A 25,653-nucleotide genomic window follows, 5' to 3' on the forward strand; every position below is an offset into this window, starting at 1 on the left:
CCTGCTTTTCCTGATGGAATCCTCTCCCATATTTGACAGGAATTGTATGGATCTCACATTGGCTCAGAAATATGGCTGTGAATACATCTTAGGAATGGAGGGAACAAGATGGAACTACTCATGGACACTGATCTAATGCTTTCAAACAATCTGCTCGATCATAGAGAGAACTTTGAGGCTGTTCAGTTACAGCTGCACAATCCTCTCTATCCCCTCCCTGCACTCATCTGTCCCTGTTACAAGGACAAGACATAGCCTCCTCCCTGCCTTAGATCACAAGGGATACACTTATTAACCTCTTCTCTACTCTAGACCACCAGGGATGAAGACATTAACCCCTTCACTGCCATACACAGACAAGAATACTGACATTAAACTCATCACTGCCATAGACCAACATGATGCATACATCAAACACTTCACTGCCCTAGACCACCAGCCTCAGTGTCATTAACCTCTTCTCTGACCTAGACTATAAGGGGTACTGATAACCCCTTCTCTGCCCTAGACCACTTGAGATCCTAGCAGTAACCTTTTCTCTGTCCTAGACCCCCAGAGATAATGACATTAACCTGTTCTTTGCCATAAACCCCAGGAATGTTAGGCCCCTTTCACACGAGCGAGTATTCCTCGCGGGTGCAATGCGTTATGCGAAAGCATTGCGCCCGCACGGAATCTAGACCCATTCATTTCAATGGGTCTGTGTACATGAGTGATGTATTTCACGCATCACTTTTGCGTTGCGTGAAAATCGCAGCATGTTCTATATTCTGCGATTTTCACGCAACGCTGGCCCCATAGAAGTGAATGGGGCTGCGTGAAAATCGCATCGCATCCGCAAGCAAGTGCGGATGCAATACGATTTTCACGGATGGTTGCTAAGAGATTTTGTTTGTAAACATTCAGTTTTTTATCACGCGCGTGCAAAATGCAATAAATCGCATTGCACCCGCGCGATAAAAACTGAACAACTGAGCGCGATCGCAAACAAAGCTGAATGAAATTGCTTGCGAAATCGCACATTTTTCACTGAACGCATTCGCAACGCATCCGCACCTAATCCACTCACGCTCGTCTGCAAGGGGCCTTACCATAAACTCAAAGACTACCCAAGCTAATTCTAGTTAATAATTTAACACTATGCAGCAACACTAATCATGGATCATGCGCAAGATAGCAGGAAGGCTGCCCAGGTGCCTATCTGTATATTCACGAGTTACAAATGCTCAGTGGGAAACCTGCTTGAAATGATTCAGAATATAAATGGATATTTCTTCTGTGTCGCATTTTAGCATAAAGTATGGTAGCAAATGTTTAGTAATAATATGAGTTGATTCTGTCCTAGATTAGATGGATTAATCAGGGCAAAGTAAGTAGACACATTATCATCAATCTCAGGCCTCTTGCACACGTCCGTATGGCTTTTTCAGTATTTTGCGGTCCGTTTTTAATGAATCCCTTTTTAAATTTTTTTGTTTCAGTAACGTTTCCGCTTACGTTCTGCCATTCAGTTTTTTTCGTTTGGTTTCAGTTTGTGATCCGTTTTTAATGTTTAAACAGTAAGTACATAAAAAAATTAGGCTGGGCATAAAATTTTCAATAGATGGCTCCGAAAAAACGGAACAGATACGGAAGACATACGGATGCATTCCGTTTTTTTTTGCGGACCCGTTGACTTGAATGGAGCCACGGAACATGATTTGCGGGCAATAATAGGACATGTACTATCGTTGAACGTAACGGAAACGGAATGCATACGGAGTACCTTCCGTTGTTTTTGCGGACCTATTGAAATGAATGGTTTCGCATACGGACCGCAAACGGAATCCGCAAAAACGGAACGGAAAAGGAAAAAAAAAAACTGTTTGTGTGCAAGAGGCCTCACTCCGAATAGTTCACGAGCCTTATTACCTATCCTCACAAAACTGAATGCAATAACACAAACTTGACTCATGCGGTATTCTTGCACCATGAGCTATGTAGACAGACTACACTGCATGTCTTATAGCATTGTGTTGTTAAAGCTCGTGATGCAACTATATACGGTGAAACCATCATTCAAAAGTGCGGTGACAAATGGACTTCTAGACAGGTGGTCCTCACAAAGATGAGGCCAATATACATAGGATATAAGGGAACTGAAAATCCATCACAAAAATGTGGTTTAGATCAGGAGTGGTCTACTCAACACTGGTCTTTTGAGGGAGTTTCCACTGTATGTACCAGACCTCCAGGTTTTGTACATAGTGATCTTCAAGTGAAACATCTCAGTGGACTGGTGAACAATTAGCAGATTGATGTATAGTTTTACTGAATCTTTTCCCATAGTTAATAAAGATCTTTATTTACAACCATTACCTGAGGTAAGGAGAGAAAGGCAACAAAGACGGGGAAGGCAGAAAGAATAAGGAACTAAAACAATACTGTGAGGATAAAATAAATGAAAATGAAGAAGGTCTCCAGCTACGAATGTTCTTCTCTCAGGCTCCGTCTCTCACATAGTCAAAGCCCTGAAACAGGCTCTGTTCTTGGGGGTTCAATATTCGCGGCTCCCTTGGAGGAGTCAGCTCTGGTCCTTCACATGTGAATTCAGGATCAAAGTTGCTGATATCATGTGGTCCTTTGACAGATGGGGTGAATGGAGGCGGGAGACGGCGAGCAAGGAGAGCCACAAAATCCAATTCCTAGGATAGAGAACAAGAAAAAAAGATCCATTGTCTTGGTGGTTAAATATTGGTTTAGAAACCATATCTGGGCCACAAGCGATTTATTCAAAAAGGACCATCAAGGTCCAAACCCTTGGAGTGATATTTATTAATACAGGAATTTCATATGCCAGTCTTAAACTAAAATGCATTGGAGTAAAATGATCCAGATTTAGGTGCACACCTTTTAATAAATCTGGGCTGTCGTAAAGACAGAAATTGATATCTACGCCTTCTATAAACTATAATCTATTGGACTGATGGAGAACATGCCCCTCTGATGACCCCTGTCCACCTTTCTCACCACTTTTCAAACTTGTCACAAGGAAAGTTGCAAATTACTACACAAATATAGCATGTGCCACAAATTTGGGATAAATTCCTCACTTAAAGGGGTATTCTCACCTGGGACATTGATGGAACAGCACTAGGATATGTTATCAATGTCAAATAGGTGCACCTATGGGACCTGCTCCTATTTCCAGAATAGGGCCCCTGAAATGAAGAAGAGTGCATCTCGTAGGCACTTTTCACTCTCCATTCACTGCTGTGCGACTTTTGAAAATAGCTGAGCAATTAGCAAAATGCTATCAGGGTTCCAGATGGAAATACCCTTTTAATGTGCACAAAACAAAGTGTAACAGCGAAGAGAGCATACTACGTACTGCAGATACATATGGGGAGATTTACAAAGCTATCAGACGCACCAGAATTTTGGTTCAAATTGCGGCAAAACAAAAGTAGTGTGCTAAATTTATTATGTGTTTTAGGTGCTGTAACAAGGTACAAGGAATCATCGTGGATTATAGGTACGTGTCACCGAGGTTCCTGGCCTCGGTGAAGTAAAAGCCGGTTTTTATGTGTCAGCAGCAGTTGCTTTTTGACACCTTGGTACTTAGCATGGCTGTAATAGCTGATCCAGGACGGCTCTTACTGGGAGTAGTCAAAGTGCTGGGTGGGTGACTACTCCCCATGTTCCAGGCCGGGTTTTGCCAGGCAAAAAAACCAGCCAGCACTGCCAGGTGAGGAGGATTACCTCCATCTGACAGTGGAGCTCAGGAGGTCTGTGTGCTGGGATCTGAGGCCTGTGCTGGGCTGAAGAACGGAGACCCGTGTGTCAGGGGAACAGGTCGCCTAAAGCCTGTATTTGAACTTTCTGAAGCAGAACTGCCACCAAGGTGACTTTTGTTATATTAACTTGCCATTGGGTGTGAAGTAATACCAACACTGCAAAAGTGACGTTTTGTTTTTGGCATCATGTGTGAATAAACACTGAAGTTTGAATTACGATCTTGTATTTTGCCTCTGTACTGCGCCTGCTTATCCTAACTACCAGAGCGAATCCCCACAGTGCTTTTTACTTGTGAAAAGGGGAGTACATATTACTGTTCTATCACTCACCTTAAAGAACGGCTGTTTTTTTACATCTTCTGCATCACGTTCTCCTGAGCCCAGGCGTCTCTCAGGGTTTCTGCGCAGCAGCTGTGCACAGGTGGATGAAGACAATAACGTAACGGTATATTAGTTGCGGCTCTCAGTAAGAGCTGACAATCAACTCCTGATTTTGGGTTCTAATGTGTATGGCCATCTTTACACCAGCATGCAGTTATTGTACAGTCAATGCTCTTACCCTCCTCATGATTGCAATGGCTTCAGCTGACAGGAATCGTGGATACCGGACTTCATCATTAACAATACTGTCAAATACCTCCTCCTCTTCATCTCCTGGGAATGGAGACTAAGACAGAGAAGGAGCTGGTTAATAATGGTGATATACAGTATACAGATAAACAGTGAGAAAACTAGGCAGATTTTTCCTCAATGTATGCAACCTAAAGTCAAAATGCTGAGACAATTTGGTAGTTGGAACCAGGCATGTCCCCACTGGTGATGAGATCATGATGACAGTGACCAGGGCCGCTGATAGAAATCATGGGGCCCCGTACAGCATACATGACGGGGCCCCCTTCAGCTCCACCCCCTGATCCCTCCTTCAGCCACACCCCTGGCCCCGCCCTTGGCCCCTCCCCAGACGCCGCCTTGAAACAACATGCAGATTTGTCTACAAGTGATATTTATGGCGCTGGGGGGTCGTCTGTGAATGGCGCTGTTATGGAGGGGATCTGTGAATGGCACTGTTATGGAGGGGATCTGTGAATGGCACTGTTATGGAGGGGATCTGTGAATGGCACTTTTATGGAGGGGATCTGTGGATGGCACTGTTATGGAGGGGATCTGTGGATGGCACTGTTATGGAGGGGATCTGTGGATGGCACTGTTATGGAGGGGATCTGTGGATGGCACTGTTATGGAGGGGATCTGTGGATGGCACTGTTATGGAGGGGATCTGTGAATGGCACTTTTATGGAGGGGGGGATCTGTGGATGGCACTGTTATGGAGGGGATCTGTGGATGGCACTGTTATGGAGGGGATCTGTGGATGGCACTGTTATGGAGGGGATCTGTGGATGGCACTGTTATGGAGAGGATCTGTGGATGGCACTGTTATGGAGGGGATCTGTGAATGGCACTGTTATGGAGGGGATCTGTGAATGGCACTTTTATGGAGGGGATCTGTGGATGGCACTGTTATGGAGGGGATCTGTGGATGGCACTGTTATGGAGGGGATCTGTGGATGGCACTGTTATGGAGGGGATCTGTGGATGGCACTGTTATGGAGGGGATCTGTGGATGGCACTGTTATGGAGGGGATCTGTGGATGGCACTGTTATGGAGAGGATCTGTGGATGGCACTGTTATGGAGGGGATCTGTGGATGGCACTGTTATGGGGGGATCTGTGGATGGCACTGTTATAGAGGGGGATCTGTGGATGACACTTGACACATACCGTATATAGCATCTTATGCTATGTGTCATCCACAGATACCCCTCCATAACAGTGCCATTCACAGATACCCTCCATAACAGTGCCATCCACAGATCCCCCCCATAACAGTCATCCACAGATCCCCCCATAACAGTGTCATCCACAGATCCCCCCATAACAGTGTCATCCACAGATCCCCCCCATAACAGTGTCATCCACAGATCCCCCTCCATAATGGTGCCATCCACAGATCCCCCCCATAAGTGTCATCCACAGACCCCCCGGCCCCCCCCATAAGTGTCATCCACATGACAGACCCCCCCCCCCATAACAGTGCCATCCACGGATCCCCCGCCCTCCCTATAACAGTGCCGTCATGACGTCATCCATATAGATCCCCCCCGCCACTCACAGTAGTATACATTAATAAATCGGTGCAGCCGTGCAGGCTGCAGACAGTAACTTTAATTTTAGCACAGGCACAGCGCTCATCTCTTTACTAAAATACTACCTTACATTCAGCTCCTGCCTCCTCCCTCCACCCTCCAGCCTCCAGTAACAAGTGCGGGCGGCAGCGCTCACTCACTGACGTCACGCGCCTGCGCCGCCTAGTGGGAGGAGCAGGCGTGTGACGTCAGTGAGTGAGCGCCGCCCCCACACTGCCTGCTGTTACTGGAGCCAGCCCACTGACAGCAAAAAAATTAAAATGGCTCGGGAGTCGGCAGCCCGGGCCCCCCTGCCAGCCGGGCCCGGTACAACTGGGCCAGCTGTACTGGCCTATCAGCGGCCCTGACAGTGACCATCTTTTCTCCTCACTGTTCCTTTTTTTTTTTTTTATCTTTACTAGTTTCACAATTTGCAACCACTGCTCAGGGATTGCACCACCCTACTTTGCGCCCACTCTGGTGGGACCCACGTGACCACAGCCGTCCATTTCAGAATGATTTCATATCAGAATGATCACCAGGAGTTAGGGTGGGTTCACATCACGTTTTATGCCTTTGTTTGAGTATACAAAAATGCAGCACACCACGTTCTTGTATCCTGCACAGTCTGGTAAAAATAAAAGTAAACATTTTTTTTACATTGGAATTCTATGGTGAACGGATGCCACTGTACGGCATCAGTCTAATGCATCAGTTTAATGTATACGTTAAACGGATGGGAAAAACATCATGTGAACCCACACTTAGAGAACCTGGAGTATCTTCTGATCGTCAGGGTAGCCTCATTCTAAAAGTTTCCATACCCTTTAGGTAGCCACTATTTCTCCATACCCCCCATATACATGCACATTTGGCTCAGCCAAGTGTGCATGTGTTGTCAATGGGGTGAGGGAGTAAACTGCTGCCAGACATCTCAGGTGGCAGCTTACCTCTCCTGAAAACATAATGATGCTGAGCCCAATCCTTTTTCTCCCCAGACATTATGTCCTATCACGTCAAAACATCCCTGCCTGATACAGCTGCAAAGTCTATGAACACCTTTGAGCTAAAAATATTTTTTTCCGTTGGTCTTTATTAAAAAAAAATTGTCCTACAGTGATAAGTTTCAGTCTATCTGCAGACTGTCACTTTCTGACAGTGTGGTCTACCAGTAGTCCATATACCCTTCTTTTTTTGCATTTGTTCTTATAGGAGTTTGAGAAAAACAAATAAAAACATAAAAAAAACAAAAGCAATATAAAATAAAACATCACAGTAAGGGCTCATGCACACAAACGTGTGGTGCCCGTTCCGTGCATTGGGGACTGATGCAGACCCATCGCAACTTGAATGGGTCCGTGATCTGTCCGCACCACAAAAAAAATAGAACATGTTTAAGTTAATGGGTCCGCATCCGTGATGGGGTGCACAAACGGCCGGTCCTCGTATATTGGGGATCCGCTGTTTGCAGGCTGCAATACAGGCACCGGCCAACAACGGCCGTCTGCATGAGCCCTAAGAATGTAGTCTGTCCAATTTACAGTACCCCTCTCTGGTAGTGGCATACAACTCATGAGTGGACTTCTTATCTTGCTCTATTGTGTTAAAATTGTATTCCTTGAAAGACACATGAACATCTGCTGGACGCTTGTTTTACATAAATCTAAGTCACTTTCCCATGAGTCCTGAGGTTACTTCCTCCATACTGAATTCCTCTAATGTTATCTTCATGAAATCTCTATTCAGTCTTCTGTAAAATATATTATTTTAAGGTCTATATGGACCATTCTTGAAAATTCTTAAAGGCATCCAAGTAACTAAATGTCCACTGCTTTATTATTTTTTATTGGTCTGCAGGTCTAAATGCAGCTATGATGACAATGCCAGATCTTTATCTCCACAACTACTGCCTTCGACTTTTAGGTGGCCACACACATTAAATAGAACTACTGTAGGTTGATGGTTGAACAACCTTAACCACCTCCCGTCCGCCCATAGGATATAAACGTCCAGCTGCTGATCGGGTTGCCCGCTGTCAGTGACAGCAGGGCAACCCAGAGAAGAGGCAGGGACAGTGCCCAGGTGTCCCTGCCTTCTATTTCGCTGCATACACAGCGCTCACCGAGCGCTGTGCATACAGAGCAGGAAGCGCTATGCACTTCCTGTTCCGGCCCGGCGGTCATGTGATCGCCGGGATCGGAGAGTGCAGGAGCTGTGTGAGGTCTTTCAGAGACCTCGATCAGCCCTGCACTGAGGCTTTACAGCGCTGAATTATGCTGTACAGCCTCTCTGGGGGGTGTATTTCTCCTGTAACTGAAGCTACTATGTCAGCCCCAGTTACAGGAGAAATCAACAGTGAAAAAAAAAAAGAAAAAGTGAAGTAAATGTCCCCCAGAGGTCTTGTATGACCTTATGGGGGACGAAAAGTGTAAAATAAAAAAAATAAAAATAAAGGGTTGAAAAAAATAAAAAAAAGTTTCACATGTAAAAAAAAAAAAGTCCCCAAGTAAGGAATAAAAAAAAAATGTTAAAAATAGAAAAAATAAAATAAAATAGACATATTTGGTATTGCCCCGTCCGTAAAAACCAGCTCTATAAAAATATCACATGACCTAACCCCTCGGGTGAACACCGTAAAAAAAAAAAAAAAAAACTGTGTCAAAACAAGCAATTTTTGTCACCTTACATCACAAAAGGTGCAACACCAAGTGATCAAAAACGCGTATGTCCCACAAAATGGTACCAATAAAACCGTCACCTCATCCCGCAAAAAATGAGCCCCTACATAAGAAAATCTCTCAAAAAATAAAAAAACTATAGCTCTTAGAACATGGAGACACTAAAACATTTTTTTGGTTTCAAAAATGCTATTATTGTGTTAAAGTGAAACAAATAAAAAAAAGTATGCATATTAGGTATTGCCGCGTCCGTAAAAACCAGCTCTATAAAAATATCACATGAGCTAACCCCTCAGGTGAACACCGTAAAAAAAACAAATAAAAACCTGTGTCAAAACAAGCAATTTTTGTCACCTTGCATCACAAAAGGTGCAACACCAAGTGATCAAAAACGCGTATGTCCCACAAAATGGTACCAATAAAACCATCACCTCATCCCGCAAAAAATTAGCCCATACATAAGAAAATCTCTCAAAAAAAAAAAAAACTATAGCTCTCAGAACATGGACACATTAAAACATAATTTTTTTGTTTCAAAAATGCTATTATTGTGTAAAACTTTAATAAATGAGAAAAAGTATACATATTAGGTATCGCCACGTCCGTAACAATCTGCTCTATAAAAATGTCACTTGACTTAACCCCTCAGGTGAACGCTGTAAAAATAAATAAATAGAAACTGTGCTAAAACAACAAATTTTTTGGTCACCTTGCCCCATAAAGTGTTATAATGAATGATCAAAAAATCATATGTACCCAAAAATAGTACTAATTAAACTGGCACCTTATCCCCTAGTTTCCAAAATGGGATCACTTCTTGGGAGTTTCTACTGTAAGGGTGCATCAGGGGGCTTCAAATGGGACATGGCATCTAAAAACCATGTGGAGTTCCTTTCCTTCTGCGCCCTGCCGTGTGCCCATACAGCAGTTTATGACCACATGTGGGGTGTTTTTGTAAACCGCAGAATCTTGGTAATAAATATTGAGTTTTGTTTGGCTGTTAACCATCGATGTGTTAAAGAAAAAATTTGATTAAAATGGAAAATATGCCAAAAAAGTGAAATTTAAAAATTTGATCTCCATTTTCCTTTAATTCTTGTGGAACGCCTAAAGGGTTAACAAAGTTTGTAAAATCGGTTTTGAATACCTTGAGGGGTGTAGTTTCTACAATGGGGTCATTTATGGGGTTATCCACTATGTAGGCCCCACAAAGTGACTTCAGACCTGAACTGGTCCTTAAAAAGTGGGTTTTGGCAATTTTCTTAAAAATTTGAAGAATTGCTTCTAAAGTTCTAAGCCTTCTAACGTCCTAAAAAAATAAAATGACATTTCCAAAATGATGCCAACATAAAGTAGACATATGGGGAATGTTAAGTAAGAAATATTTTATGAGGTATCACTTTTTGTTTTAAAAGCAGAGAAATTGAAATTTAGAAAATTGCGAATTTTTCTAAATTTTTGGTAAATTTGGGATTTTTTCATAAATAAGGGTGAAATATTTGGACTCAAATTTATGACTATCATGAAGTACAATGTGTCACGAGAAAACAATCTCTGAATGACTTGGATAAATAAAGGCGTTCCAAAGTTATTACCACATAAAGTGAGATATGTCAGTTTTGCAAAATTAGGCCTGATCAGGAAGGGGGCAAATGGCCCAGATGGGAAGTGGTTAAGGTGGCCATACACAGACAGAAGTTGGTTGATGGGTGAACAGCAGTTGAACAAACAATCATCCATTGGGAACGTTCTTTCGAAAGAAAGATCTTGAATTCATGAACCATCTTTTGATGAAAATATTGAACACCGCCTACTTCTTCCACATTTATCTCTCCCGTCTACTTCCTGCCTTTCTCATACACATACATGTTCGGCTCAGCCATACAGGTATGTGTATTCTATAGGGAGAGTAGAAAAAGCCACTGACACACACTTCTGGCCACTACTTATTTCCCGGGAGAACAAAAGAATGGGGTGGAATGGAAATATGAATTTCACCCAATATTTGTCTCATCATGGGAACGTCAGGAGCTCCCCTACACATTAGTGTGTTGGCCGAACCTGTACATTAGAGTGTATGACCAGCTTTAATCCATATTGGGCGTTACAGTTCTTCACACTGGCCATGTTCAATGACACCGAGCGAAGCAGAAATGATCTCTCACAGAACGTTCTTTCAAGGAAAGATCATTCGTAGAATAGCACCAACCACACACAAATTTAAAACATGGCAAACTTCTTAACAGATGGCAGCTGTCATTGGTCGGCTAAGAAAATCATTAATTCTTAAAGGGGCTCTCCAGGAAATGATAATGATGACCTATCCTCAGGATAGATCATCATTATCACACCAGCGGTGGTCCAAGTCCCGGCACCTCCGGCGATCAGCCTTTTTAGGGGGCCACATCGCTCATTGGAGCTCTGGTGAGCGCTGCAGACTCCTGACATCTCTCCAAGCACAGCGCTGTACATTGTATAGTGGCCATGATTGGTATTGCAGCTCAGCCCCGTTTACTTTAATGGGGCTGAGCTGCAAGTAGGCCATGTGACCAATGTATGGTGACGTCACATGGCCTAGGAAGAGGCCGCGGCGCTTACAGATCGCCTGACATCTTCTAACAGCTGATTGGTGTCGGACCCCCGCCGATATGATACTAATGACCTATCCAGAGGATAGGTCATCAATATTAATTACCAGATAACCCCTATAAATTTCACCCAACAAACGACCATTTTGGTTGAAGTCACCTATTTTGATCAACTTTACAGCTTCATACATCTTCAACAGTTGTCAGCTGAATGTCCATTTGGCTGACAGCTATTCCTCCCCCATACACATACACAGGAGTGTTAGCTCTGCCAGACACCTCTGACAGGGGCTTATCTTCCCTGAGATCAAAAGGATCAGGCACTGAAATTCAACATGCCTGATCATTCTTTTCCTCGATATCATGTATCATGGAGATGTTGGAAGGTCTCATACACATAAGATAGTCAGCTGGCCCCTTCTGAAATTGACATATTTGAATGACAATTCTTTTATAGTCTAATAACCTTAAAACACATTAACATTTATAGTCTATTGGGTGTTTTAATTTTTTTCCTATAAATGAGTACCAAGCCGTGTAGAGTATGGAGTCCACTCCAGTTATTGTCAAAAAAAAAATCTATGGTTTTATTATGGACCAAGCACATGGCCATGTGAATGCATCCTAATGGTGTAAAAAAAAACAACATCCCACAGACAATCCAACCCAATATTACATATACTGCAAGATTACTTATCAGGAATCCAATACATCGTTCTATATAATGGTCTATATAAATGTTCTATATAAAACATAGACAACACTTGGCCTAAATACCTCCAGTAATCCACTGTCTATATCACCATCTCCCACTTACCTTTTCATACATGTCACAGATCATTAAAGAATGCTGACTTCTTAATGAGCCAATGTCTCATCAAGTTTTTCCTTTTATAGAACCATCACCAAATTATTAACCATTACATCGATGACAGAAGTCAGTCTTACCTCACCAACCATCATTTCATATATAAGAACGCCAAAGCCCCACCAGTCCACTGCTCGGGTATAAGAGGCATCTGTAAGAACTTCAGGAGCCAAAAACTCTGGTGTTCCACAGAATGTGGAGGTTCGGTCTGATGGACCCATTCCTAAAATATACATATAGAAAAACAGGTAAAACGTTGTACATAAAACCTTTTTTTTATATGTTTGGCCATTCTTATGAAAAGTCCTTGAGGACATCTGTCTATCGTGAGTTAAAGAACATTGGCCAGTTTTGCCATCGTAACTATCTTTACAAGCTTTCTAGATATTTTCACCAAGGTCAACAATGGATGTGTAAATGCAAATGAAACATATGTACTGTGTTAAAAAGGAAAGGCAACAGTTTACCAATGTGCTATATATGTAAAATATTATAGGCGATGGGCATAGAACATCTACCTAATCCAACAGATGAGGGACATGAGTTTTTTCTTTGCCTAGACCACTTATGGCTAAACTCCGGCACTCCAGCTGTGGTGAAACTACGACTCCCAGCATGCTCCATTCATTTCTATGGAGTTTTGAGAACAGCCAAGCAAGTGTGCATCTTGGGAGTTGTTGTAGCTGGCCAGCTAAGACCTGTCCTAGGTTGCTAATATAGCTTGTGTGTTTATACAGCTAGACCTGCCAATAATCTTAATACAGTTCCTATGTTTGTGTGTTAAAGACAAAAGCAGAGTTATTTACAGTGACTTCATGTTTGGATGTCATAACTATTCTATTTTGTGTTCACAGAAGCAGTGGTCACATCATCAGTCATGAAATGATAACTAAGACAAGTGGGGCGAACAGCAGAACATTGACACAGGATTTACACAATGCGAAGCAAGGGTCCCATAAGAAATAATAAAAGGTCCCCTTCCTTGTGTTTGCTCTTGCCCTCTTTCGAGGACCGTCTTGTCTTTCCTCCCCCTTCTATTTGAATCCTACATGCAAACTCCAAATGAGCAGGGAAGACAGCATCTGTTTTATATACTACCCTTATGAAAGATACAGCATGGTCAAAGTTGCAGGTGAGATAGGATCCCAAGTCAAGTGAAAAGACTGCGGTAGACTTGTGCTTAAAATATTTCCACATGTACCAAGAATAAGTGCTGCTCATCTCCATCAACCACTATTTCCAGCACAGCTAGTCATGACCCTTTCAACCTAGGGGTCTTGATATGTTTGTCCCTTCGTGGCCTTTTCCACTATGATCTTGGTCAGACTGACCCAATATTGACTACTGTACTGTAGCTCTAAAAGTTTTGTGGCTCTTAACTTATTGAAGCCATCAATGACAAGTAGCATTATAGGAGACAGATGAAACAGTTAAATCCATTAAGTAGGTGATTCAACAGTGTACAGGATTTTAACGTGAAATTCTTCATTTCCATCATTGATTTGTTTTTTTATGCTGCACTCAATTCTACGAATTGTTAAGTGGGAAGACATATACTGTAAGTTCCAGTTTATTAGATTAACATAACATAGACTGCCATGGAAAGTACAGCTTCCTAGTAAGGGTTGGGACCAGAGTCTGAGAACACAATTATGTTCAGTCATAACACTAAAACCAGCTGCCTAATAATGTGTAGGCTCTCTCGTGCTGCCAAAACACATTTGACCTGTTGAGATATGGACTCTACAAGACCTCTGACCTGTGGTATTTGGCACCAAAACACTGGCAGCAGACCCTTTTAGTCTTGTAAATTTTGAGGTGCAGCCTCAATGGATTGGACGTTTTTCCATGGTGACCCACAGAGGCTCAATTGGACTGAGATCTGGGGAATTTGGAGGCCAAGTCAACATCCTGAATTCTTTGTCATGTTCCTCAAACCTTTCCTGAACAGCTTTTGCAGTGTGGCCAGGACTTTAACCTTCTGAAAGAGTTCATTAATGAATACTACTGCCATTGTCTGTACAATGTTTAGGTAGGTGGTAAGTGTCTCATCCAAATGAATGAAGGACCCAAGATCTCCCAGCAAAATATTTCCTAGAACATCACACTTCCTCCCTCCACTGGCTTGTGTTCTGACCATAGTTCATACTGGTGCCATATCTTCCCAGGCAAATAATGCATACACACCTGACCACATGTTATAAAAGAAACCTTATTCATTATACCAGGTCACCTTCTTCCATTGCTTCATGGTCCAGTTCTGATGCTCACAAGGACAGTTGTAGTGTTTTCATCAGTGGACAAGGGTCCCACACTTGCACACTACACTACACACTTGCTGCCTGATTTATACCACCCCTTCATGCCATTTTAAGAAGATAATCAATGATATAAATACAGTAGATAGATAGACATAGACCAAATACTAACCTTCTTTACACAGGCCATAATCCGCCAACTTCACATATCCTTCCGAGTCCAGCAGCAGATTATCCAGTTTTAAATCTCTGCAAAATGATGAGAGATCATTTAACCCTCTGTAATCCAGCAATCTCTAATTATACACAGACCCACTGTTCGCACGTATTCTCTTCTGTTGATCACATTATCTCACAATCACACAAAGAAATCTGCATCGTACAACTCGGAAGATGTTCCTGTTTAAAGTCCCTTGCAGTAAAAACTCCAATAAGTTTAACACCTCGCCTCCTGTGGTTAATCAGAAAAGGGAGGGGGGCGGGATAGTGAGGTACCGTAAACACTTGGATAAAACCAACAAGTTTATTATACTCACACAAGTAGCTAAAAACAAGGCACATCAAATGTCTCATAAAATCACGGTTGAATGCAGCTCGCCTGATCAGGGTTCACCACTGCTTCGTCATGGGCGCATATTGTCTACTGCATGCTAACAACCTTACATCCGGCTGGAAGGCCTCCCTTTCTGTCACCATAAAAAAATCCATCAAAATAGAATAAAACAAATAGTAAACCCCTTCCTACACCAGTTCTTGAGTCACTTGTTAACTTCCCTAATCTCCCGCTGCCTTTCTGGTGTTGCTTATGGTTTGGAAAACACCACCTTTGAGGTCCTTGCCTTCAGCTTATGACCTAAATACCTAAAATCATTTTTAAGGATGGTCCACCTACCTCTAACCTTGTTATTGGTTCCAATGTGGATCATGACAGCTAGATCTTCACCAGCCCCTCCCAGTAATCTGTCAACCCGATCCGTGATGTGTCGAACAGGAAGACAACACACCGTTCAATGATCTTGGTCATTGTCAAAGAGCGCCCTATCTGTACCTCTAATAATAGTCTGCCATTCAGAATGGAAAATAGGAGAGGGATTTTCATGCGACCATTCTGGAGTAGTCTACATGCTGGAGTGCTCCTGTGGTCTCCAGTATGTGGGCCAAACTATGAGGAAATGGATAACTAGAATACAAGAGTACATTCACAATATAAAGAAAGGTTTACAGACACATGGGCCATTTATTAAACAGAAATACGCCTATATTAGGCGTATTTCTTTGCGCCACAATCTGCGACTTTTCCCTATTCATGCCAGGTGTAAAAAGCGAGCATGGCGTGGGCGGGGAAGGGGACACACCGATAGGCCCATCTTATTTACCATTTTCTACGCCTGTTTTAGGCATAGAAAATGGTCTAAATGTAAGACAGCAAGGAAGCGGTCTTACATTTAGAAGTCGCGGTGGATCCTCCAAAGTTATGTAGACGCTGGCACCTCTACATAACTGCAGCTGATCCACCCCAGTACAGGGCTTTATTAAGAAGGACTTCTAAAATTCCAGTTCTAATAAACGTGCCCCATAGTGTCTCGTTACACTTTACGAGGCACCACAAAAGCAAACCGGAGGGTCTTAAGTTTGTCGTCTTGAAATTCGTAGGGAACGGATGGCGGAGGGAGGATACATTAGGCAAGATAAATAAGAGAGAAAATAAGAGAGAAGTAGAGTGGATTTATAGATTAGTAACATTGCAACCAAAAGGTATGAAAATTGAGTTTGATTTCATAATAGGAGAGGAATTTGGTTTAAGCTCTGCGATCCTAAATGGCATTCGATAATTGTATTTTGAATTACGGCATGGGCTCTCCCTTCTCTGATTGGCCTTTCATTTTAAGGTCCGTGAATGAATGGGTTTCCCTATTATGACATGAGAATGAATCTCAAGACTGATTGGCTGCTTTAGTCACATGGTCTTGTTAAGAATGATAGCGGGGCTTTAATTGGCTGTACTCCTGCACTAAGCAATGAGAGGTCTTTTTCCCTAATTGGTTGGTTATTTAAATATGGGAACTTTAAATATGAACTTGTGATTCCGCGTGTATTTTTAATGGTTTATATACACTTTTATATTTATATTTTGAGAATGCACAACATGTTTCCTATTTGCTTTATTGTGTTTTGATGGATTTTTTTTAATGGTGACGGAAAGGGAGGCCTCCCGGCCGGATATTAGGATGTTAGCATGCAGTAGAGAATATGCGCCCCTGACGAAGCAGTGGTGAAACCCGGGTCAGGCGAGCAACGGGCAACCGTGATTTTATGAGACATTTGATGTACCTTGTTTTTAGCTACTTGTGTGAGTACTGTATAATGTCTTATCCTGGTGTTTGCGGTAATTCACTGTCTTGCCCCCATTTTCTGATTAACCACAGGAGGTGAGGTGTTAAACTTGTTGGAGTTTTTACTGCAAGGGATTTTAATGAAATGGTTAAAATCGTGGATTGTCAGCAGCACATGAAAAGTGTACGTTCTGAACAATCACACAAATGACTGTTCGGGGAACATACAGTGCTAAAGACTGCATCATGTAAATGGAGCTAAATGGGTGTCCATCGACATGCCATACTATTGACTGGTGCTCGTTTCAGGCAGAAAATAAGGACCCCGTGGCACCTGCTACTGTCTATTCTACCACCAAATACATCCACCTTTTTGAGAATTTATCCTTGTATGCCCTGTCACCATTCACTACATCAGGGATGGCAAACCTTCGGCTCTCCAGTTGTTGCAAAACTACAACTCCCACCATGCCCTGCTGTAGGCTGATAGCTGTAGGCAGTGTGGGCATGCTGGGAGTTTTGCAACAGCTGGAGAACCTCAGGTTGGCCATTGCTTCACTACATCATCACAACGTACACATAACACTGACACCAATTCCATCAATCGACTTACAGTCCCTGCCACCACCTACGACATCTCGTCTTACCTATACACTATGTCCTTACTGTGCAGGAATTGAAGGCCGAGTAGTACACATGCTGCGTAAAACCTGTGACCGGATATTGTATATGGGTTAATATACACTCAGCACTCAGTATACAAATACTTTATAAGCGATGCAAAGGAAGTCAATGGGAATGACTAATATTAGTTCTTGTTCACAACAACTAATAGAGTCACATCGTCCACTTTCTATCCTGATATAGAAACGTGAAATCTGGTTGGTTTGTATAGATGGCCAGTCACACTTATATACTCACATGGCTCGCTGCTGACCGAACACTTCTGTGTGTATATGAGTCATGAGGTCTCCTCCAGCCATAAAGTCCATGACGAAGCAGACATGCTCTGCAGTTTGGAAACATCCCAGCAGGCTAAGCAGGAACGGGTGTGAGGCTCCGCTCACTGCTACAAACACCCGCTTTTCGCACATGAGACTGGAGAAACAAAGGGGGAAATAAGGCTGAAATACTATGTTATAGGCCGTGAAGCTGGATTAAATAAGTGCCCCCTCTTTGGCATAGTCACATGATCATATCAGAGAAAAATCAGATAAAAAAGGTTGTGTGAGTAAGGGCTCACGCACATGACCGTATGTATTTTGCGGTCTGCAAAACACGGATTCACAAAAAATACGGATGACGTCCGTGTGCTTTCCGTATTTTGTGGAATGGAATCCGTATTGTCCGTTATGCAGACAATAATAGGACATGTTCTATTCCTTTGTGGAATGGACATACGGAAACGTAATGCAAATGGAGTAACCCATTAAAATGAATGGTTCCACATGCGGTCCACAAAAAACTAACAGAACGAACATGAAAAGAAAATACGTTCGTGTGCATGAGCCCTTAGTCCTCAGAAATGCGAACATTAAAGGGGTTGTCCCACTTCAGCAAATCGTATTTATCATGTAGAGAAAGTTAATACAAGGCACTTACTAATGTATTGTGATTGTCCGTATTGCCTGCTTTGCCGGCTGGATTCATTTTTCCATCGCATTACACACTGCTTGAATCCAGGGGTTATGACCACCCTGCAATCCATCAGTTGTGGCCGTGCTTGCATAATATAGGAAAAAACACTAGCCTATGTGCAGTGCCATGGTCCTGGCCCCCAGAGAGGCCAGCGTTTTTTCCTATAGTTTGCAAGCACGACCACCACTGGTGGATTACTAGGTGGTCATAACTATGGAAACAAGCAGTGTATAATATGATGGAAAAATGAATCCAGCCAGAAAAGGAAGCAATATGGACAATCACAATACATTAGTAAGTGCCTTGTATTAACTTTCTCTACATGATAAATGCTATTTGCTGAAGTGAGACAAGATTTTAGTATCAATGGCCTATCCTCAGGGCCCTCTATATCTGAAGGTCCAACACCCAACACCCCCACCAATCACTTGATTCATTGTAGCTCCGGCGCCAGGACTACACAGTTCCATCCATTGTGTAGTGGTCAGAGCTGGTTATTGCAGTGCTCATTCCATTCACTTCAATGTTACCAGCTCCGTCCACTTACACAATGGATGGAGCTGTGTAGTTACTGGACCGGGGTTACAACGAATCAAGTGATCGGTGTGGGTGTCGGACCTTCGCCAATCAGATATTAATGGCCTGTCCTCAGGATTGGCTATCAATAGTGAAATCCTGGAATACCCCTTTAAAAACATACAGTAGGTCTAAAGGACATACAAACCTCTCAACCTCATCCCTGGCAATGATATCTCCTTTCTTTAGAGCTTTGATTCCATATAAATCTCCAGTTTCCTTGTATTCAGATAGGAGGACCTATGGATATAAGACAGGCCATAAAAAACCTCAAAAGGAGTCATATGAAGGAGCACAAGGAGAGGCTGCTATAATTATCAAGTTGATGATGATGAGATGACGTGCGGAAGAGGAAGACAGTGTCTGTACTTATGAGTCTATGTTGTGCCATTCCTCCATTAATCCTGCTAGAAGTTTATGAATGAATTGCCAGCAGTCTGCAATTAAGGTGGGTGTTTCCAGTTTGGGGGGTGGGGGGTCCCTGCACTGTCTGACATTGGCAGCACGAATTGGATGTCAGACTGTGTAGGGACACACTCCCAAATGATAACACCCATTGCAGACTGCTGGCAATTATTTCATTCAAGGGAAGCTGTCACCAGGGGTGCACCACCAATGAGGTCAGGTGAGGCGATCAACTCAGGCAGCACCAGGAAGGGGCAAGAGAGGGGCAGCGGAAGGGCCATGGGCTGAAGGGAAGGGGTTAGGTTAATAAATTGGGATTGGGGAGGGAGGGGCGCCATTTCAGTTTTCGCTTCAGGCAGCAGGAAGGCTAGGTGCACCCCTGGCTGTCACCATGAAAATGCATTTACATGGGACTGTATGTTGATGGCAGCTGTGGGAGGGAGTGATGTTATTTACATGGGACTGTATTTTGGAGGGGGCTGTAGACAGAGAGGGATGTTTTTTACATGGGACTCTATGGCGAAGGGAGGGAAATAGTGTTATTTACATGAGACTGTATGTTGGAGGGGCTGAAGGGAGGGGAGTGATGTCATTTACATAGGACTGTATTTTGGAGGGGGCAGGAGAGATGGTGTGATGTCATTTACATGGGATGTATGGTGGAGGGAGGAATATAACTACAGGAGATATTATAAATACTGGGGGCACTTCAGGGTGAGCATTATAACAGTAGGGGGCAGTATAAATACTGGGGGCGCTGTAGAAGTATTATAAATCCAGGGGACATTATAGACGTCTTATTACTACTGGGGGCTCTATAGGAGGGACTTATAGATCCGCCTTATTTCTACTAAAAGCACTATGGGGGCCTTATTACTACTGGGGGCTCTATAGGAGGGACCTATAGATCCGCCTTATTTCTACTAAGAGCACTATGGGGGCCTTATTACTACTGAGGGGTCTGTAGAGAGCTTCATTACCACTGGGGGAACAATAGGGGGGCCTTATTTCTACTGGGGGCTCTGTGAGGGTATTATTAATACTGGAGGGCTCTTCTACTAATGGGGTACTCTTAGGGAGCGTTTTCACGGTGAGTGCCACTGTGGGGGGCAGTATTACTAATGGGGGCATTCTTGGGGAGAGTTATCACAATTGGGGGCACTGGAGGGGGCAGTATTACTAATGAGGGCATTCTAGAAGGGAATTACTATTGGTTGGACTATGAGGAGCACTATTACTATGAGGGCACTAATAGTATCTGGGGGTATTGGGGGGCACAGCGAGCAGCAGGATAACAATGTGGGGACTCCAGGTTGGGGGATGATGTGATGAAGCTAAGATGTCCGTGTGTCACACTCTGCAGAGACGAGGCACAGCTGAAAGAAGTTGTAGGGACCAAATGGAGAAGATGATGACAGAGGAGGAGACACTGGATGTGACAGTTATGTGCTGCTGTATAACAAGTACAGTAAAATGCGGTGTGTGGGGGGAGCTGGTCCATATTCATTGGGGCTTGGGACCCGGACCTTTTGAGACCCTAGCAACACCCCTGCTGCTCAGCTCCTCCTGCTGTATAACGTGCTGCCTGCAGCTCAGACATCATGTTCTATGTGACTGCTTCCCTTGATGGACAATGTGCACTAAGAATGCCTTCAGCAAGGGTTTATATGAAGGTAATAAGTAAACCATTAAACTTGGAATGACTATGACTACCCACTACACCAAGTGTGCATCTTTTTTCATTGAGGGAAGAAAATACACCTATGGTGGCAGCTTTACTCCCATGGGACGAAGGATTGGGCATGCTGAAATCCAACATGTCTAATCCTTCGTCCCCTTGACATCTGCCATCAGAAGAGCATCTGGAGGACCCAACACACATGAGATGGTTGGTTGATCTTGCTGAAATTGACAGACACAACTGACCTGAGTGGCCACTTATTCTGACTCACCTTTCCAAAGTGCCCTCTACCCAGGACGGCCAAAAGTCTGAAGTCTTCTAAAGACAGATGTGAGACGCTCTGCGTTCTGCAAAATTAGGACACAGATAGAAGACTTTTAGAAGTTTTAGAACAACTCCGAGAACTACTCCAGGGGGGTGTAAATACTTCTTACAGACGCTCAGACAGATTTATCACTATAAATGCAAGGGCTACATCCGCAATAGCGGAGAACAAAGTGATCTAATGGACAGTTCAGGAAAGGAACCTCTACTTGATGGAACGGTTTTGGCTGAAGATATAAATTTGCGTAATAAATCGGTCCCATGACTTTACCTCTCTCGATATACAATGACATTGATGGGGTGATAAAGATTTATTGGTGATTACAGTTACCGGGGAAGCCTACTCTCCTGCTTTTATCTCCATATAAGATGAAGTTGGGAAGAGCCCAAGTGCCAGTTATGAGGTTTCCACAATGGAAATATCAGCGGCTGACTGCCCTGGGGACGTCTTCTCTAGCAGACTGTGAGACATTATTCTTACTGGAACGGTTGGAAAAGTACAAGACATCATTAATTAGTAATGAATTATATGACTCCGTGAATCTGTTTGGCTGGATAGGTCGGAGATAAGGCGATAGCTCACAACATCTTTGTGACAAGTGCTTCTTTTACAAAGGCCTATGTGCTATACAGAGGCAGCTCTGGTGAATGTCTTTGTAAATATATGACATTGTTCATCTTGTACTGATCTTAAATTCTATTCTGTATTACACTCCAGAGCTGCACTCACAATTCGGCTTGATTCAGGTCTAGACTCCCCAAGCATTCCCTCCTTGTTCAGTGTCTGCACTGAGCTGGCTCAGATAGTTAGCATTCTGGGAAGTGTCAGCTTTATACCTGTCCCCATTCAGTTATCTGGTGCAGAAGAAAATTAAGGCTTTGTTCACAGTACTGTCATGTGTTAAAAACAGAAACAATAGTGCAGTGTTGGAACCTTCCCAAGATGGACACCAATGATGCCTGATGGACCTGATTGGCTTATCATTGGGTCTGTCAGGTTTCCATCATCCCATCTCTCCCAGGCGCATGGATTACAGATCCCCTGATAAAGGTCATTAGTGACCGAACCGTCGGGACTACTGTACATAATGGCATGCTATGCCTTGAAATAATATTGGATGTAATGTGACACAAAGTGTTCAAAAAGAATTTATAAAACGACACTTTAATATCATTCAAAATTAGTGTGCCATAGACTTTCTCCTACACATTGACTTATCTCTCTGTGAGCACCCACCTCTAAGAAAGGTGTGCAGATCTCAATAACCAAAAAGGCTTCCATCATCGTGACTATCATTTTGATGGGGAGAAGAATGCTGCATACTGTGCTTTTTTTCGCATCAAATTTGATGGAACTGTCAATGAAGCCTCTGATGGTAGTGTGAACGCAGCCTAACTGTCCGACTGCTTTTTAGCTAATCTATTAAGGGTGTGTTGACCAACAAGTATGAAATTAAAACCAGCATAATTGTTTAAAGGGAACCTGTCAGCGGCAAAAACCACCCCAAACCGCCAGCAGTACCTTCAAGTAGCCGGTAGTGTGTCCTCTTAGCGCGCAATTTTCGAGTCACTCTTGAAGTCAAGTGGGCAGCGGCCTCCTTGCTTCAAGTTAAGGTAACCGCGCCCCCTTCCCTGCCCCTTCTCCTGTGACTGACAGCCGGCTGTTTGGCAATGCCAGCCGGCTGTCGGGCATAAGCGCTGTCAGTCACAGCGAAGGGGCAGGGAAGGCGGTTACCTTGACTTGAAGCAAGGAGGCGCTGCCCGCTTGACTTCAAGAGTGACTCGAAAAAAGCGCGCTCAGGGGATAAAAGATCTTTTTCCTGATTTTACCGCATCTGACTGCAGAAAGAAAATCATTATTACAAAAACACTGCCGGCTACTTGAAGGTACTGCTGGCGGTTTGGGGTGGTTTTTGCCGCTGACAGGTTCCCTTTAAGGTTGGTCTAATACCTCCCTAACACCTCTTCCTCTACTCAAATTGGACAGAAATTGTGTTCCTCACCTCCAGTCCTCAGGGCCCACCTGCCGGTCTTGTTTTCGGGATTTCCTTAGAATTGAGCAGATGATGTACCGTAATTAGTGCATCAGGACTTACCACAGGTGTTCATTCCGTGGTATATTCTTAAATCATGACCGGTAGGTGGGTCCCAAGGACTGGAGTTGAGTAAAACTGTGTTGCAGTAAGGTATTGTCCAAGTTTAAGACAGAGAGAGACCTAGCTGCTGTGAGAGGGAACATTGCCAGCAAACCTTTCCACTTGGAGATGGTATGGCCAGTCGTATCTTAAATCTGCAAATCGCTTTGGGAATTTGCAGAAGCATTTAACAAGAAACTCATTGCATGCCTAAAGATCTGCAGAGAAAGACAGTGACAAGGAGCACTACTACCTCCATCATTGCTGCTGTCCATATGGTGCTATTGGGAAAGGATTGCACTATGTCTTGTGCCAGATTTACTACAACTCCTATTCTGCTGTTTAGTACAGAGAGACTTATTTATTTACACCAACTCGTTACTGACACCATTCGCTGGCCGTTGCACCCGCTCTCCTGCCTTACAGCCAGACCAACACCTAACACTAAGGGTACCCCAACTACCACCAGGCAGGAGCCCCAATACCAGGGTGTGCTGCAAGGGAAGAAAGGTCACTGCATGGCCCTAGGGAGCCATAACCACTACTCCCATCCTCTGCTTCCCTCCCTACACAATGGAGGGGGCGTCAGTCAGATATTGATGGCCTATCCTGCGGATAACGTGCATACATGAAGACTGTGTGTACCGACCGTCTCTGGCTTTCCCGCCGTCTCGCCGGGCTCTTTAGTACGACTGGGGCGTCCACCTGTGAAGAAGACACAATACATAGCACCTAACGTAATGTCATTTACAGAATGTTATAATGATAGGGTTGTTATAGGGGTTAAAATTCTGGAACTTTCTACTAAATGCTGAGTTTACATTACTCATATTTTCAAGATTTCTGCTTGCTGTCATGAATAGATGGGACTCAGTCCTGGGGCGAAGTTAAATACAGCTGATGACAAATCCCTCTCCTGCCCTGGACTGCATGTAGATTGCTCACATGATACACTGTAACAAACAAGCAGATGTGTAAGGCTACTTTCACATTTGCGTTGTTAATTCCGGTACTGAGATCCGGAAGAGAAATTAAACGGATCCGTTTTGATTTTGCACCTCAGGATCCATCCGTTCCGTTAGGATACGGTTGTGTGAAATGAAAACGAAAAAGAAAAAGGATCCGTCAACTACATTGAAAGTCAAGTCAAGTAAAAAAAAAAAACGGATCCATCACCTTTGACTTGCATTGTTTTCAGTGCCGGATCAGTACCACAGCTTGCAACGGTTTTGTGTCTGGTCACCAAACGGAATGCTGTCGGAACGGAAGACATCCTGATGCATCCTGAACGGATCTCTTTCCATTCAGAATGCATGAGGACCAAACGAAAACGTTTTTTTTTTTTCCGATATTGAGATCCTCTGCCAACGCAAGTGTGAAAGTAGCCTTAACAGGACTAGATCAGGACAGGATCTCAGCCTTAAGTGTAGAGTAAAGCAGTCTCTTGGTGATCTAGGATATCGAAGGGGTCAATCAAACCTGCCAACAGACGCACTTTTCACTGGTCGGTCCAGAGAACTAGGCCTCAGAATGTTCTAAGCTTGTGCAAATTAGCATAATATAGACATTTCCAAGTTGGGCAGGGCTTCAATGTTACACAATTCAAGCTTCAAATGTTTGGGTTTGTGGGTTTAATCCCTGCTTCTCTGGCGGTATAGGGTAGTGGAGAATTTCAGGGCAGAGTCCCTGGTGGTCTAGGGCACTGGAGGTTGTAATGTATTCTTTCCAGGTGGTTTAGGGCAGCAATAGAGCTCAGTGGTTAGCACTGGTGCCTAGCAGCGCTGTGGTCCTAGGTCCAAATCTGACCACGGTCACCATCTGCATGGAGTTTGTATGTTCTCCCTTTGTTTGCGTTGGTTTCCTCCGGGTTCTCTGGTTTCCTCACACACGCCAATGACATACTGATAGGGACCTTAGATTGTGAGCCCCAATAGGGACAGTGAGTGAAAATGATGTCTGTGAGGCGCTACGGAATATGTCAGCGCTATATACATTAAGTGAGTAAAATGAATATATAGGATAGTGGAGTGCAAACCTTGTTGCTTTACAATAGGGGACAGGTTCATACCCATTTCCATGGTGGTCAAAGGTAAATGAGGGGTGAATGTCTGTTACCCTTGTGGTCTAGGGCAGTGTGGGTTTTAAAGCCTTCTTCCATGATGGTCTAGGGTAGTAGAGGAGTTAAAACCTGTAGAACATTGATTTTCTTA

General features: G+C 43.5%; 1 protein-coding gene across 1 annotated transcript in view; it reads right to left on the bottom strand.

Moving 5' to 3' along the window:
* Positions 1 to 2,279: 2,279 nt before the first annotated feature.
* The window catches only part of LOC120986220 (serine/threonine-protein kinase N1-like), a 70,510-nt gene continuing 47,136 nt past the window's right edge, over positions 2,280 to 25,653 (bottom strand). The window contains exons 13-22 of the mRNA XM_040414659.1: positions 24,093 to 24,148; positions 21,256 to 21,331; positions 19,047 to 19,138; positions 17,606 to 17,782; positions 17,332 to 17,394; positions 14,524 to 14,600; positions 12,174 to 12,316; positions 4,336 to 4,443; positions 4,107 to 4,187; positions 2,280 to 2,684 (exon numbers count right to left, since the gene is read on the bottom strand). Of these exons, the coding sequence (XP_040270593.1) occupies positions 2,481 to 2,684; positions 4,107 to 4,187; positions 4,336 to 4,443; positions 12,174 to 12,316; positions 14,524 to 14,600; positions 17,332 to 17,394; positions 17,606 to 17,782; positions 19,047 to 19,138; positions 21,256 to 21,331; positions 24,093 to 24,148 (1,077 nt within the window). The 3' untranslated portion in view covers positions 2,280 to 2,480. The remainder of the gene's footprint in view (positions 2,685 to 4,106; positions 4,188 to 4,335; positions 4,444 to 12,173; positions 12,317 to 14,523; positions 14,601 to 17,331; positions 17,395 to 17,605; positions 17,783 to 19,046; positions 19,139 to 21,255; positions 21,332 to 24,092; positions 24,149 to 25,653) is intronic.

The sequence above is a fragment of the Bufo bufo genome, chromosome 1 (assembly GCF_905171765.1).
Source record: "Bufo bufo chromosome 1, aBufBuf1.1, whole genome shotgun sequence".
NCBI classification, from domain to species: Eukaryota; Metazoa; Chordata; class Amphibia; order Anura; family Bufonidae; genus Bufo; species Bufo bufo.